This window comes from Heterocephalus glaber, unplaced genomic scaffold (genome assembly GCF_053883595.1).
Source record: "Heterocephalus glaber isolate CG9 unplaced genomic scaffold, H.glaber_assembly_v1.0 deba00000122, whole genome shotgun sequence".
Lineage (NCBI taxonomy): Eukaryota > Metazoa > Chordata > Mammalia > Rodentia > Bathyergidae > Heterocephalus > Heterocephalus glaber.
Window position 1 is genome coordinate 77,893,192 of NW_028258138.1, and position 17,769 is coordinate 77,910,960.

Sequence of the window (17,769 nt, forward strand, 5' to 3'; positions counted from 1 at the left end):
ACTGGCAGAATGGGTCAAGAAGCAAGATCCAACAATATGCTGCATACAAGAAACACACTTAATAAAAAAAATCATCAACTGAAAGTCAAAGGGTGGAAAATGATATTTCATGCAATAGAAACCTAAAAAAAAAGCAGGGGTAGCTATCCTATTTTGACAAAGTGGATTTCAAACCAAGACTAATTAAGAGAGACAAAGAAGGTCTCTATATCCTTGTAAAGGGAATAATCCAACAGAAAGAGATGATAATCATTTATATATACACACTAAATACTAGTATATCCAACTACATAAGCAAATGTTAATGGACATGAAAAATCAAACATGCACGAATACAATATAGTGGAGGATCTCAATACCCCATTGTCATAGACAGAACAACTAGACAAAAAATGAACAATGAAATACTAGAACTCAACCAAACTCTTTAACAAATGGACTTAGTAGAGTCTACAGTGTTCTACCTCACAAAATCAGAATACACATTCTTCTCAGCTACACATGGGTTGTTCTCTAAAATAGACCACATACTAGCTCATAAAACAAGTTAAGTAAATGCAAAGGAACTGGAGTTATCCTCTGTATATTATCAGATTACAGTGCGATTAAATTGGAGATCAAAAGCAAAAAAACTATAGGAACTTCATAAACATACAGAAATTGAGTAACACCCTCCTGAACAACCAATGGGTCACAAAGAAAATTAAAGAAGAAATTAGACAGTTTATACAATTAAATGTCAATGCCAATACAACACATCAGGATTTATGGGACACAATGAAAGCAATCCTAAGAGGGAAATTCATAGCAGTGAATGTCCACATTAGGAAAACAGAATGAGTTCAAATAAATGACCTAATGCTGAATCTCAAGCTTCTAGAAAAAGAAGAGCAAGACAAACCCAAAGCTTGTACAAGGGAGGAAATTATAAAGGTCAGAGCAAAAATAAATGCAATGGAGACTAAGAGAACCATATAAAAAAATCAATGAAGCAAAGAGCTAGTTCTTCAAAAGAATAAACAAAATTGACAAACCCTTAGCCAACTTTATCAAAAAAAAAAAGGAAGGCCCAAATCCATGCAACTAGGAATGAAAAGGGTGAAATTACAACCAACCCAGCAGAAATCCAGAGGACCATCAATACCAACTTTGAGAACCTATACTCCAATAAGATAGAAAACACAAATAAACAGATTTCTAGATACATATGAATTACCAAAGTTGAATGAAGAACATAAAAAAATTCTAAACAACCCAATATCAATCAATGAAATTGAAAACTTACCAACAAAGAAAAGCCCAGGTCCTGATGCCTTCACTGCTGAATTCTACAAGACATTTAGAGAAGAGCTATTGCCACTACTGTTTAAACTCTTCAATGAAATTGAAAGAGAAGCAATACTCCCAAATTTATTCCTAGAAGCAATATCACCTTGATCCCCAAAGCAGAGAATGATCCAACCGAAATAGAGAACTACAGGCCAATCTCACTAATGAACATAGACGCAAAAATCCTCACTAAGATACTGGAAAACAGAATGCAGAAGATCATCAAGAAGATTATACACTATGACCAAGTAGGATTCACCCCGGGAATGCAGGGATGGTTCAACATACGCAAATCAATAAAAGTAATTCACTATATCAACAGAGGCAAGGACAAAAACCATATGATCATCTCAATAGATGCACAAAAAGCATTTGATAAAATCCAACACATATTCATGATAAAAACCCTAGAAAATTGGAATAGATGGTCTTTATCTCAATCTGATAAAACCCATCTATGATAAACCAACAGCCAACATCATACTGAATGGTCAAAAACTGAAATATTTCATGCTAAAATCAGGAAAAAGAAAAGGATGCCCACCGTCACCACTCCTATTCAGTATAGTTCTAGAAACATTAGCCACAGCAATTAGACAAGAGAAAGAAATAAAAAGAATAAAGATAGAAAACGAAGAAGTTGTCATTATTTGCAGATGATATGATACCTATAGAAGACCCCAAGAACTCCACCAAAAGTCTTCTAGACTTAATAATCAAATTCAGTAGAGTAGCTGGATACAAGGTCAACACTCAAAAATCAATAGCCTTCCTATACACAAACAACAGATTCATTGAGAGAGGAACTGGAGAAACAATTCCTTTTACAATAGCATCTAAAAAAAAAAAGAAATACCTAAGAATCAATCTAATGAAAGAAGTAAAAGACCTCTACCCTGAAAACTACAGCACTCTGAAAAAAGAGATCAAAGGGTATACCAGAAAATGGAAAGACATCCCTTGTTCTCTAGTAGGAAGAACCAAAATAGTGAAAATGGCCATGTTTCCAAAACTGCTATAAAGATTAAATGCAATCCTGATTGAAATTCCAACAACATATTTCACAGAACTAGAGAAAACAATCCAAAAATTCATTTGGAACCAGAAGAGACCTAGACTAGCAAAAGCAATTCTAGGCAACAAAGACAAGGCAAGGATATCACAATCCCCAATTTGAAACTACTACTATAAAGCTGTGACAAAAATAGCATTATGGTACTGGTAAAGAAACAGAACCAAGGATCAATGGAACAGATTAGAAGATGCAGAAACAACTCCAGACATACTCAGCCACCTCATCTTCGACATAGGAGCCAACCAACCTCACTTGAGGCAAGACAGCCTCTTTAATAAATGGTGCTGGAAAAACTGGGTTTTAACTTCCCAAAGATTAAAATTAGACCCATATCTCTCATCATGGACTAAACTAAAATTGAAATGGATTAAAGATCTAAACATTAAAACAGAAAAATTGAACCCGCTAGAAGAAAGGTTAAGATAGAATTCTTAAAGACATTGGCATAGGAAAAGACTTTATTCATACGTGAACTAGCACAAAGAAGCAACAGCTGGGATCTCATCTTATTAAAAAGCTTCTGCAAAGCAAGAGAAACTACCCACATAGTGAAGAGACAACCCACAATGTGGGAAAAAAATTTTTACCAGCTGATCCTCAAAGATCTACTATCTAGAATATATAAAGAACTTAATAAAATCAGATCCCCCAAATTTAAAGACCCTCACCATGTAGCCCAAGTTGGCCTCAAACTCATGGTGATCCTCCTGCCTCAGCCTCTGGAGTGCTGGGATTACAGGTGTGTGCCACCATGCCTGGCTACTGTCTAACATTTTGTTTCTACCTTGTTTTAATCCTCCCTACTCCAAGTCTATATTTACCTAAAATCTGCCAAATTTTTTAGCCAATTTCACTGCTCACAACTGCCTTTTGAATATCTTTCTTTTCTTCTGGGTTCCATTTCATTCTTACTGAAGAGGATGCTTTAAAGTAAGTACTTCTGTCATCATAACAAAGGGAAGTATAAATCTCTTAATATACTACCTTGCATGAACAGTAAGATGGTTTAAACAGATCTATCTCACAATTCATTATTATATTTTTAGTTTGCTAGAAAATCAGAAACTAGCCCTGAACAGGATATGGGATTCCACCCCCAGCCCCGTCCCTGCCCTTGTACTTGGGACTGAACTCAGGGCCTTGATAGCTCCTGACTTGACTGTGCTTCTTGGCTGCCCTTGACATGAGCAGCTTTCATCTATGTGCCTGCCCCATGCCACTTCTGCCCTGGAACCAGCCGACTTTGGACTGAATCCTCTAAAAACCATGTGACCACTGGCAGGTGTTATCCCCAAGGACATCAGCAGGTAAAAAGGGTGAATAATCAGTGAATGACACTCACTCAAAGGTGAATTTTAGCAATAAAAGCCTATCAGTTTTAATTCTGAATCTAACACCCTAAGTTCCTTAGTCTTTGTTAAATTGACATAAAATACTTTTTTTTTTTACTTTATTTTCAATGTATGAATATCAAACATATGCAAAGTGCTAACACATACAGCTCAATAAATGTCCATTAGGCTCTACTTTTTGGATAAACTTGGGAGTTCTTTACATAAGTGTTTCTCAATCTGGTTACCACTGAAATTTGAAATGCTTAATTCCTTATTGCGGGATATTATGGGCTGATTTGTGCCCTCCTCAAAATAATACAAGTTGGGAGTTCCAGCTCCCAAGATGTCACCATATGGGTATATTTAGGGACAAGGTCTTTGAAGAGGTAAATCAAGTAAAATGAAGTCACACAGCAGGTGCCAACAATAAGACTGTTCCTTGTCAGAAGAAATAAGGGGACAGATACATGTGCAGAGGGAAGACCATGCTTGGACACGGAGAGATGGCAGCTGTTTGTAAGCCGGGTTAAGAGGCCTTGGAAGACATCTACTAATCTGAAGATTTCCAGCCTCTGGCACTGTAAACTGTGAGCACCTGGCAGTTAGGCCTGGTCTGTGAAACACTGTGATGTGTTCCCAGCAAACTCATACAGAGGGGCAGACTGTGCGTTCAAACACTTGGCAGCACGCCTGGCCTCCTCTACCACTCTTTGCACCCCATCTCTAGTTATGATACCCAAAAAATCTCTATACATTGCTCAAATGTCCCCTAAGGTATGAACCCCTTCTGCCTATTCCACTGAGTGCCTTTGGTTACCTGTATATTTCCCAGTGCTCAGCACAGCAAATGATACATAACTAAGTAGATTATCAAATATTTACTGAATGAATTCATATGCCTGGTTCCCCATCCTGGGTCTTACTAAGCCCTTGAAAACTCCTTTTGCTGAAATAAAATAGTAATTACTCCCAGGTTAATTTACGGAGGACTATGTAATGCTTAATGAAACAAGCAGTTTTCACTGTGCCATGGATGTTGATAGCTCAGTGTTATTAATGTCACACCAACCTTAAGCTTTCTGTTTGATGTTGCTCACTTACCTCACTGCAGATCCGCTGAGACTCTCGAGTATGCTGCTGTCAGCCTCCTTAGCTACCACTTGACTTGCAGCAGCTAGAATGACTAGGACAAATTCTCCTCTCACCCTGTGAAACTCATGGCACTCATGAAGACAGTGCATTTCAGTGCCAAGATACTAAACTGTTACCATAATGATACTCCACAATCAGAAACTCCAAAGCACACCCAAAGGCTGATGTCAACAGAGACATTCTTTGAAAAGGCGAAAGCACAAATCCTGTCCCAAAGCATTTTCACGAATTTGATGTTTTAACTTTGCTGTATTTGCTGTCATGTTATTTGAAAGCTGATGTATTTGGGTCGTGGGTGGCGGAGAGGTGGCAGAGGCATGGGCTGGCTCTGAAATGCCAAAGCACTGGAAACAGGGTGACATTTTGCACACAGACAACACTACCCGACCAGTGTGTTAACAGTTTATATGGCCTGTACTCCATTATTCACAGGGTACCATTTTGAGGACATTATTTCAATTTGACCTAGAGTAAGTCTGTTCATTTACAAATCCATTTATTGCATATTTTAATAGCTGTGATTCATAGTGTTAGAGATTTCATTGGCTCAAGTTAAAAAATGCTAGTAGTCATTTTTAAGTATCATTTCAGGAGAAAATGTCTACTGTTTAAAAGTCATTGTGACTTTGTGACTTTAAATATTTTTGACTTTTAAAAAATGATAGTACTAACACAACTTTTAAAAGACTATAACTTTGTACCTTTAAAAAATGATAATACTAATTTTGTAACTTTAAAAAAAATTATAACACTAACTTTGTGACTTTAAATTGGAATCCTATTTCCAGTGACGTGAAACACAAGTCTAACAAACAACTCCCCCTAACCCAGGTGACACCGTCATAGAACTGCTGTGATAGGCACAGAGCAGCTTAGCCCCAGGCACTCACACGCTCTGAGGACATAAGTGATGCAGAACACAGATATCCCTAACTCAACCACTCCTTATAGTGGAGAGGTGGAAAAGAATCCTCTTCTAAAGCTGGTTTCTCCATGGAAGAAAAGGAGAATGGCTTATAGATATCCTGAAATTAAAAACCAAACAAATCTCTTTGCAAAATAGTTTGCCCACTCAGTAAAGCTGGTGAACCAAGTGGATGTTAATGTGTTAAGAGGCAGGAGGCAACTGACCAAGTGACAATGTTTTATCACCTTTTCCTTTTCCGAAAAGATAGAAAAGAATGAAAATTAGTTAACCATAACATTTAGAATTTTGCATCTTTCGTTGGTCATTTATAAATATGAAATCTACATTCAGCAATGAAAACTACCATATTCTGATCGTGGCATTAAAAGAGGTGGCAAAAGGCCCCTAATTCCTATTACGTTTATTTCTTGGTTCAATCTCAGCACTTTCAGCTGCTCTCATGCGGCGATTCTGTCTTGGGCTTGTATCTATGTCTTGAAGATCATTTCTAAAAACAGAAAAAAATGATATCTTAGAAAGCAATGATCATTATTTCATAGTTATGTCTAGCTTACAAATACTTTCACATCCATTACTTCACTGAAACCCCCAAACTACCTCCCACTGACATATCTGTGCTTATTATTATCCCCACTTTGTAACTAAGAAAACAGTGAATTCTCAAGGATCATGGAAAGTGAGAATCAATAATGAAACCTTTTTTTGAATCAAAATCTAGTAGTTTTATGCTTGTGTTAAATATCTTAATATGTAAAAACCTGGGAAAAAAGCTTCTTTTATCCCAACAAGAAAAAGCCAGATAGTCTAATTATAACTCTTACTGATATAAGGTAATGTAGAAAAGAGTACTTAAGAACCCTCCAGAGCAGAGGAATGGAGAGAGAGGGGCTGCTGTATAACCAGGTATGAAATCAGCTGAAATTCTTGTGAAGTTTTTCTTTTTCTTTTGCTCTGGAGGTGGAACACAGGGTATCAGGTGCTTGACCAATGAGCACTGCTCCCTTCCCGGACACTTCTGAGAAGCAAAAGCTTTTGATCACTAAGGGAAGAGCCAAACTTGAACTTGCTGCCCAGGGTAAAGGCAAAGATGCACTGCCTTGGGGCGGCAGAGGTACACGGTCTGTCTAAGGTGGAAGGACAGGAGACCCTTTGCAGGGGCGCAGACAAAGGGTCACTGCTGAGGGGAAGCGGTGGAAACTAAGACTTCCACCTCTGGGGGAGGAGCAAAAAAGAGTTGCTGGGGTGTGGGGAAAGGGAGAGTTCACCTGGCAGAGTATAGATGGTTTTTAGGGCTGAAACTGTTCCATGTGACAATAAAGTAGGGGCTGTATGCTCTTTACAATTTCCTAAAAGACATACAATAAGCAGCACAAAAAGTGAACCCAAAGGTAAACTGTTACAATGACCAAAACCAAAGTTAGAGGCCTCACACTACCTGACTTCAGGACTTCCTATAAAACTGCAGGAACAAGAGTGTGTGTCATTCACGAAGACAGATAGATCAACACAGCACAACAGGGACTCACACGCACACATTCCTCTGATTTTCAATATAAGCACCAAAGTTATTAAATGGAGATAGGACAGTCCCTTCAATACACAGTGTGCAACAGCCAGAGCTCCCTCTCAAAAAAAGAAAAATTAAACCAAAATTCATACTCTTAACGTTTAAAAAACTTACTTAAAATATGTTATAGACTTTAATGTAAAATAAAAGCTCCAGCACATAAGAGAAAAATCTTTATAATACTGGGTTAGGCTAGGATTTCCTAGGCAGGACCCCCTCCCCGCCCCTAAAACACAAAATCCTCACATAATATTTTAAAAACTGACAAATTTCATTAAACTTTTTTTTTTATTAAATTCTTTTACTGGTACATTGTAGGTATACAACACAATTGCATTTCTCATTGGGAATTGTACCTTTATATAATGCATCTTGGTTCTTATTTTTTCCCCATTCCTAGCCCTCCCTTCACACCCTCCACCCTTCCCTATTTACAAAGACTTTATTTCCATTTTTTCCATTTCTCATCATTTTTTCTTTTCCCTTCTTTCCTTTCCCCTGTGCCTCCCACTACCCTTACCCCTTTGGACCTTTTATTCCTATTTTACATTATCAATTATTCATTCTAATCATTGGTACATTTTAGGTATACAATATAATGACATTCATCATTGGAAATCTGCACCTTTACATAGTCTCTCTTGGTTCTTGTTTTTCACCCTTGCCCAGCCCTCCCTTCAACCCCTCCGGTCCTCCCTAGTTACAAGGGTTTTGTTCCTATTTTTCCATTTTCTCATATTAATCCCATTCCCTTCTATCCTTTCCCTTAGCCCTCCCACTTCCTTCCCCTTTGCCCCTTTTCTTCCTATTTCACATGACCTATTATACATTTAGTCCTTATTTACACTTTCAGTTTCTAACACCAGAGAAACTATTCGGTATTTACACATCTGTGTCCTATTTATTTCACTTAAGAGTATTGCCTCAATGTGCATCCACTTAGCTATAAACGTCTCTAATTTCTCATTTTTTATGGCTGAGTAGTACTCCATTTTATAAAAAAACCACATTTTCTTTATCCAGTCTCCAGTTGATGGGCATTTGGGCTGTTTCCAAGTTTTAGCTATTACAAACTGCACTGCTATGAACATGGGTGCACATATATCACTGTGGTATGATTCTTTTAATTCTTTGGGGAAGATCCCCAGCAGTGGAATAGCAGGGTCAAATGGGATTTCCCGTCCTAGTTCTTTGAGGTATCTCCATACTGATTTCCACAGTGGTTGCACCAGTCTACACTCCCACCAGCAGTGGAGCAAGGTTCCTCTTTCCCCACAGCCCCGCCAGCATTTGTTATTGGTTGATTTCATGATAGCAGCCATTCTTTCTGGAGTGAAGTGGAATCTCAGCGTTGTTTTCATTTGCATCTCTCCAATGACCAGTGACGTTGAACATTTTTTCATGTATTTATTTGCTATTTCTACTTCTTTGTCTGAGAAATGTCTGTTCATTTCAGATGCCCATTTTTGGATTGGGTCTTTAAATTTGGGAGGTCTGATCTCATTAAACTTTAATAGTGTTCTTTAGCCGGGTGTGATGGTGCACGCCTGTAATCCCAGCACTCCTGAGGCTGAGGCAGGAGGAGTGCTGTGAGTTCGAGGCCAGCCTGGGCTACATAGTGAGTTCAAGGTCAGGCCGAACTACATAGTAAGACCTTGTCTCAAAAAACCAAAACGAATAAATAAATACATACAAATATACATACATAAACTAAACTAAACTGTGTTCTTTGAAAAATACTTAAAACAGGAAAAAGCAAATAAGCAAAAAAAAAAAAAAAATCCGAGACCCCCCGGTATGTTCCACATTGTAGCATGCACTGAATTTGGTTCTGGACACCAGCAGAGCACGCCCAGGACCTGTAGATCGAGAGTGCTTCCCTAGGGCAGGCAAGGCAGAAGGCCAAGATGAGTAAAAACACCATCCCGCTGCAGGTCCACAGGCCCATTTAAACCTGTGGGCCCCTCCCACAGAGGACTGAGCAGAGGAAGTCTGGGCCCATCCCAACAGTGTTTTGGTTGAGTTTTGTACCTTGTTGCTCTGTAAGTAGTATTCCTTCCCTTCATTCTTGGTGCATGTATGTTGGGGTTACTATTCAGTGTATATATATGCATTTTGTTTTATTTTTAGACAGGGTCTTATAAAGTTGCCCAGGCTGGGCTTGAATCTGTGATTCTCCTGCCTCAGCATCCCAGAGCGCTGCCATTATAGCTGTGCATAACCATACCTGGCTATGTGTATAGGTTTCTAATCATTTATCTTCTTGATGGACTGATATTTTTAAGCACCATGAGATGTATCTTTTCAAACAATATTTATCCCCCCCCATTAAGTTTATTGGTACATTTTAGGTATAAAATACAGTTGCAGTCATCATTGGAAGCTTGTACCATTATATGAGTATCTTGGTTCTTATTTTTTCCCCATTTCCCTGCCCTCCCTTCACCCCCTCCACCCTTCCCTATTTGCAAAGACTTTGTTTCCATTTTTTTATTTTTCTCATATTTTTTTCTTTTCCCTTCTTTCCTTTCCCCTACCCCTCCCACTTCCCCTGCTCCTTTAGACCTTTTCTTCCTCTTACACAATATCAATTATACATTTTTTAAATTATAATATCAAGATCTAGAAGACATTACCACAGATTTTACAGAATTTAAAAGGATATAGAAAGCATATTACAAAAATCTGTTTTGAGATAAATTTGACAACTTCTAGGAAGTACCTTGGAAGACAAATTAATGAAACTAACTCTGGAGGAAATATAAAATTTGAATAGCACCTATTAAAGAAAGTATATTCCTAGCTTCAAAACCTACCTATATGACAACGGGCTCATATACATTTTAACTGATAAATTATATTAAACATTTAAAGCAGAAAAAAAGGAACGCTTCTCCCTTCATTTTAGGAAATCAACATTGTGCTAATTCTAAAACTGGATAAAGATAATAGAAGAAAAAAGTATGAACATAGATAGAAATTTGTTTAACAAAATAAACTATTAGAAGTCAGATCTGGCAGGATGTAGAAAGTGGTTTTGTTATCGGGATGGCAGTGTTGGTTCAGCATTGGAAGATGCACCCCCAAAAGTCATCATTTTAACAGAGGAAAGGAAAAAGCCATATGATCCTGTCATTAATTGAAGAAAAAGTATCAAACTAAATTCTACAGCTGTTCATGGTAAAAGCTATCAGGAGATTAGAAGTAGAACAGAAACTTTTCAACAGATCAAAGACATGTACTCCATACTTCCAGCAAAAACGCCTTATATGGATGGCGAAGATACAATGCTTTCTCCCTAAGGTGGGGAACAAGGGCAGATATGCCTACTCTTTATCTGTCCATTAAACTTTGAAACATAGGCCTAAACCAAAATAGTCTGGCAATAAAATGACACAATTAGGATAGGATTGGCAAGGTAGAAGCAAAATCTTTATATGTAGATGAAATGATCATCTACAGAGAAAATACTAAGAAATCTCTAGGAGCCCCTAGAACTTGTATTTGAATTTAGCAGGATTAGAAAACACAAGGTATATATAAAAATTCAGGTGTATGTATACTTGCTATAAATGAAGAACTGGATATTGAAATTTAAAAGTTATGTAGGAGTACAAAGGACCTAGAAAAGTAAAAAGAAAAAGAAAAAAAACAGTGTTGGAAGATGTTTAGTACCTAATTTTAAGACTTTCTCTAAAGCTACAGTAATCAAGGCAGTGTTGGTGTAAGGAAAGACATATAGATCATTGGAATAAAACAGAGAATCTAGAAATAGAACCACACATATATGGTCCACTGAGTTTTGAAAGATTATTTAACATTAACATTTTATAGAATATAAACTCAATTCAAGAGCAGAGGAAAAGATAGTGTTTTCAGCAAATGGCACTAGAACACCTAGTATCCGTATATAAAAAATTAACCTCAACCCTTTATTTCCATACATAAAAATAACTTGAAAGGATCTATGAACCTAAATATGAAAGCCTAAAAGTATAAAACTTTAAGAAGAAATTATAAGGGAAAATGTTTATGAATTTAGGGTAGGCAAGAACTTCCTAGGATATAAAAAACATGATGTATAAAAGAAAAAAATTGATAAATGAGAGTCCATCAAAATTTAGAACTTTAAATGACATCATTAAAATGAAAAGTAGTCCTTAAACAGACCATATTTACAATGCATATAACCTATGACCAGAATATATAAAGAATTCTTACAGCTCATTAATAGACAACCCAATTAAAAAGTAGACACAAGAAGATGATAAATAGCCAGTACAGAACAAGGAAAGGTGTACAACATTAGAATCAGAAAAATACTAATCAGTACAATAACAAGATTGAATTATACACTCATTAGGGAGATGAAGTTAAAAGTTTTAAAAGCCTTGTCATGACGTTTTCTTTCTGTTGGATTCTCCCCCTTTGCATTTAATTTCTTGTCATGCCCAATGAGTTCATTCTGCTGGGCTTCCTGGGGTTGTGATCCTCATTGTCTTTTCCTAGGATATTGTCTAAAATTTTTTGGAGTGCTGGTTTGGTATTCATGAAGTTTCTAAAGTGCTCTTTATCATGAAAGTATCTTCTTTCTCCATCAATTTTGAAAGAGAGTTTTGCAGGGTACGTCAATCTGGGTTGGAGGCTGTTTTCCTTTAGGGCTTGAAATACATCACTCTAAGCTCTTCTTGCCTTGAGGGTTTGTGTTGAGAAGTCTGCTGTGATTCTGATGGGTTTTCCTTTGTATGTGATTTGTTTCTTTTATCTCACTGCTTGTAGAATTTTGTTCTTCTGTTGGGTTTCTGGAATCCTAACTATTATATGTGTGTGTGTAGATTTTTTTTGATCAAGGCCATTTGGAGTCCTATATGCCTCACTTATGTGTATGTCAAGTTCTTTTCCCCTCCTTGGGAAGTTTTCTGCCATCACTTCTATGAACAGTTTTTTTTTTATGTCATTTGCACTCTCTCCTGTTTGTTTATTGACTCCAATCAGTCTTATTGTATTCTTCTTTGCATTGTCTAGCAGCTGCTGGATTGCTTTCTCGTGGTCCCTTACAATTTTATAGCAATTTTTCTTTTCCTGGTCACTAATTGAAATCTTATCTTCTGTATCTGAAATTCTGTCCTCACCTTGGTTCATTCTGCTGTGTAGACTTTCAATACAGTTTTTAATCTCCTGGATATCTGTTTGTATCTGTTTTATGAATTCCATTTGTTTCCTAGGTTGGGATTCCATCATGTTCCTCAGCTCCTCTATTTTTTTATCTGTGTCCTCTCTAGATTTATTAATCATGTCTTGCACTATGGGCACAATCTCTGCTGTTATCTGAGAAATTATTTCTGATTTCATTTTTTCCAGATCCTCCTTCGTTGCCAGTTCAGTGAGTCCAGGTGGTTGAGTATCAGATTGTTCCATCTCGTTTCCCTTTGGGGCTGCTGTAGGTGATCTGGAAGTCTGTTTTTGAGTCTTGTTTACGTGTCTTCTCATTTTCACAGGGGTGGGGAGTGCTGCTGGCACCTACACAGCTCACCTCCTCTGCCCTGGGAGTGGTGGAATGGTGGCTGGGCAAACAATATTTATCTTAAAGTCTATGTTGTGTGATATCAGTATAGATGTGCTAGTCAATATCTAATAAATTTTTGTTGTTCCTTTATTTCTCCATCACAGATAATTTTATTTTTTCATTTTAATTTCTTTTACTATATCTTAAAATGTATTTTCTTAATGGTTGCCCTGGGGATTAAAATTAGGATATTAGTTTACAACAAATCTAGTTCAGATTAATGCCAATGTGATGTCAATAGTATACAAAAACTTTGTTCCTGTATACAGCTCTGTACCTTTCCCCATAATTGTGCTATTATTGTCACACAGATTTTATCTTTACACATTGTGTGTTCAACAACACAGATTTGTAATTATTGCTTTATGCAACTGTCTTTTAAAATAGGAGAAAAAAGTTCCAATCCAAAATATATCAATGCTCTTTCATATTTACCCATGTAGTTACCTTAACTGGCACTATTTATTTTTTAATGTGGATTCAAGTTACTGTTCAGAGTCTTTTCATTTCAGCCTGAAAGATTCCTTTTAGTATTTTATATAAGACAGATTCCCTAGTGACCAATTCTCCCCGATTTTGTTTCTCTTGCAACATCTTTATTTCACTTTCATCTCTGAAGGACACATTTGTTACAGTATTCTTGGTTGACAGTCTCTTTTTTAGCACTTGGAATATGTCAGTTTACTGTCTTTGGCCTCCATAATTTCTAACAACAAATCGTCTAATCGGTTTTAAGTAATGAATTGTTTTTCTCTTAAGATTTTTTTCTGTCTTTGACTTCTGACAGTTTGGTTATGATGTGTCTAGATATGGATGTTTTTGCATTTATACTACTTGGAGTTTGTTGAGCTTCTGAGATGTGTAGTGTTTTTCATCAAATTTGGGGAAACTTCACCACTATTTACTGTCATTCCTTCTGATGCTTTCTCTCTCTCTTCTCCTTACATCTCCATTATGCATAAGTTGGTGCATTTGGTGGTGTCCCATAGGTCTTGGGGGATTATTATTATCCTTTACCCTTCTTTCTGTTCCTCAGAATGGGTAATCTCAGCTGACCTCTCCTCAACTTCACTGATCTTTTCTTCCACTGCTCAAATCTCCTGTTGAGCCCATTGGTGAATTTTTCATGCTGTTAGCATGCCTTTCAAACCCAGAATTTCTATTTGGTTCTTCTTCTAAGCACTTCTATTTCTTTATTAATATCCTGTATTTGATGATACATGGTTCTCATATTTTCCTCTTGTTCTTTTTTTCAATAGATAGCTGTCTTTAGTTCTTTGAATATACTTAAAATAGTTTAAAGATCCCCTCCCCTTCTTGGTCAGGTATGGAAAGAACATTGTCCTAAGTGGCCTCCCTGGGCTCATGCTGACTATAGCCTGGTTAGAATAGGGTCCATTACAAACAGCTGGGTGTTCTGATTTTTTTCTAAATATGGTATTGGTTGTTTCCCTGTGGAATACTTTTAATCCTCTGTATGGGGCACAAAGACCATCCAGAAAATCAATGCATAATCTCGAGTAAGGGCTAAAATGTGACAACCACATTGCATGGAAGCAATGTTGTAAGTCAACTGTACAACACTAACAAGAAACTTTAATAAAATATTAAGAGTCAAGTCTAGTAACATATTAAAAAAGTCAAACACTATTACCTATTAGGTTTATTTCAGGAAGTCAATCTCATTTAACATTTAAAATTACCAAAAAACATCACATGTTTATCTCACTACACACATAAAAATATTTGATAAAACTGAACATAATTCATGTTAAAAATTGGATAAAAGATAAAACATTTATTGTTTTTTCACTAAGGGTAGAAATTACAAAAGGATGCCCTTATCACCACTTCTAATTAACTTCTGAGTAGTAGTCCTAAACCAGTATAATTAAGCATGAAAGAAGGTATAGAATGCATTACATGGATGTGACACACCTACATTTGCAGAAAACACAAAGGAATCTATAAACTATTAGAATTATTAAGTAAATTTATAGAAAGTCCTGAATTACAGGGTCAATGCACAAACTTAGTTTTATAAACTACCAAAAAGTAATTAGAAACTAAGTAAACAAATATTTCCAGGCATAAAAAGACATTAAATATCCAGAAATCAAACAAAGGATGTATATAAAATTACAAAATATGTAAGAAAAGCAGTTTAAGAACCTAAATGAATGGGTACATATGCCATATTAAGAGATAAGAAACACCAATACAAAAGAGATTCTAGAAAACAACATAGGAAAATGCCTTTCAGAACTCAAGGTAGAGAAAATTTCTCATACAACACAAAAAAACTAACCATAAAGGAAAAGTGCTAAATTGGATATGATAATTAAGAATTTCTCCTCAAAACACATGATTAGAAGATGAAATGCCAATTCCTACAGAGCAAAAGATGATTATAATACATACATGCAACAAAGACTTACAAAGACCTACTACAAACAATAAAGAGAAGAAAATGTATTCAATATAGTCAGATAACACTAGATACCCACTAGAAAGACTAAAATCAAAGACTAAGAACATTAAAGACTGATGAGGATAAGATACAGCTGGAACTACCATTGCTAATTGGAGTTTAAATTAGCATGACCACTTTGAAAACATGTTTAGCAATCATGATTTAAGCTGGATATATGCATACCAGCATATATCACTCCTAGGAATATACTCGACAGAAATGAATGCACACTGGAAGGCATTTACAATTATGTTCTTCACAGTCATTCATAACGGCCCCAAACTCCAACAAAACCATATATGTATCTACCAATGACGGAATGGATGATCACTAATTCAGTAGTGACAAGCGAACCTTTCAGAGCTTTCAATGATACAAACAGCCTGTTGTGGCATGTGTGCTATAGGTTCACCACAACTGCTATTGATCATGGTTGCCAAACTTGAGCATGTAGCAGAATCACTTGAAGGTTTGTCACAGATTACTGGGCCTGATCCTCAGAGACTTCCATTCAGGAGGCTGGAAGACCACATTAGGAGAAGCACTGACAGATACAGCAATGACAAATAACCTGTTAGTATCAGATGTAAGTGTAGAAAAAGGCACAAACACTGTGCTGTGCTAAAGAAGGACATCAAAGAGTACACATCATATGACTCCATTTATGAGGTTTACAACCAGGCCAGATTAATCTATGGTAATGTGAGTCACAACAGTGCTTATCTTGGGTAAATTTTGACTTAGAGGAGCCATGAAGGAGATTCCTGAAGTCCTGGAACTGTGCTGCATCTAGACTGGGTGGTGTCTGTGGTGTTGAGTGAGCCTGGTACAGTGGTGGCCCCTAATGAATCACAGTTCCTGCCTAGGACTTTGGACTTATTCTATGACTCAGTGGAGTATGACAGAAGTAATGTCGTACTCATTTTGGATAAAGTCTTAATAAAGCCGGAGAATAGGCCACAGTACTCTGGAAGGCTGAGGCATGAGGACTGCAGATTTGAGCCCAGCCTGGGCAACTTAGTGAGAGCCTGTTTCAAAATAGAAACATAAAAATAGGGCTGGGAACATAGTTCAGAGCAAAGGCCCTGGGTTTAATGCCTAGTACCCTTCCACCTAAAAAAGAGCCTCGAGCCTTCATATTTGTACTCTTAGGAGACTTATCAGCCTGGGTCTAATCAGGGTCACAATAATTAGAAAAGAACAGTTTTAATACAAAGTTACTATAACAGGGCTTTCAATAATGAGGGTATGGCTAGTAAGAAATAAAAGGAACCCTACAGAATACAGAAAGAAAAAAGGAATAATACTGCCTCTAGGACTTCGACAAAGCACACAGGACAGAACTCTTCCTCCCTCCCAGAAAGACTCAGATCTGGCTGAAGAGTGCATAACTCTGGCCAACTGAGGGCCACTGCCACAAGGCTGCTGTGCACCTAGGAGCCAGCACTAGAAAAGCTGTCAGTGCTACAAGAGTCTGGCCAGTGAGTATACAAGGACCAAGTGGCAAAACCTGTTCCTCTTGCAAGGTTTCCTCGATGCCTTCCACAGATAAAGAGTAACATCAGGAGAGCTGGCAGGGGAAACTATTTAAACAGCTTGGTTCAGGGCTGGGGATTTAGCTCAGTGGCACAGCGCCTGCCTCACAAATGCAAGGTCCTGAGTTCGATCCCTGGGACCAAAATAAACAAACAAAAAACCCAGCTCCATTCAATTTTCAGAGAACAGGCAAAGAAAGAGTGAATTTGGAGCTGAGAGGCAAAAAACTGATAGGTAAAGTCAGGAACCCTGAGCCTCTACCATGTAGGAAATCCATTTATCTGCTGCAAAGACCACATGAAGAGATCACTAGAGAAGACACATGGAGAAGGAAAGGCTCAAGACTACACAGAGAGAGGAAGAGGTCCGGACAGCGTATCTAACACAGTCCCTGCCAGCCCACAAGCTGATTGCATAGGTCCAGGCCTCAGACTGAAAAATGGTTGTGGTTTATGCTACAAGGGTTTAGGGAAGTTTGTTTGTTATAGCAATTAAAAACAAAAACAGAAACCGTTTCTGCTTATTGTCTGTTTCAATTATCTATTGCCCAAACCATTCTCAAACTTTAGAGGCACAAAACACAATCATTAATTTGCTCATGCTTTTGAGACCTGGGGAGAGCTCAGGTCAGAAGAGACAGCTTAACGGAGTCTGGAGGATCCACTTCCAAGATAGCTCACTTACATGACAAGCAGGTTGGAGCTGGCTATGTTGGCTGGAAGCTCAGTCAGAGGTGATGGCTGGGTCCTCTGTACCCCTACAGTGGCCTCTCCTCATGTTTGGGCTGGACTTACCACATCACAGTGGCT

General features: G+C 37.4%; 1 protein-coding gene across 10 annotated transcripts in view; it reads right to left on the reverse strand.

The window, feature by feature from the left end:
• The window catches only part of Rad18 (RAD18 E3 ubiquitin protein ligase), a 199,852-nt gene that overhangs the window by 12,737 nt on the left and 169,346 nt on the right, over window positions 1–17,769 (reverse strand). For 5 of the 10 annotated variants that reach the window (XM_087216724.1, XM_087216722.1, XM_087216726.1 and 2 more), the window contains one exon: window positions 6,217–6,305. In XM_087216724.1, the coding sequence (XP_087072850.1) occupies window positions 6,217–6,305 (89 nt within the window). Of the gene's footprint in view, window positions 1–3,837; window positions 6,306–17,769 lie in introns of those variants that run through there. The other 5 variants (XM_004835260.4, XM_087216723.1, XM_004835259.4 and 2 more) reach the window with 2 other exon arrangements.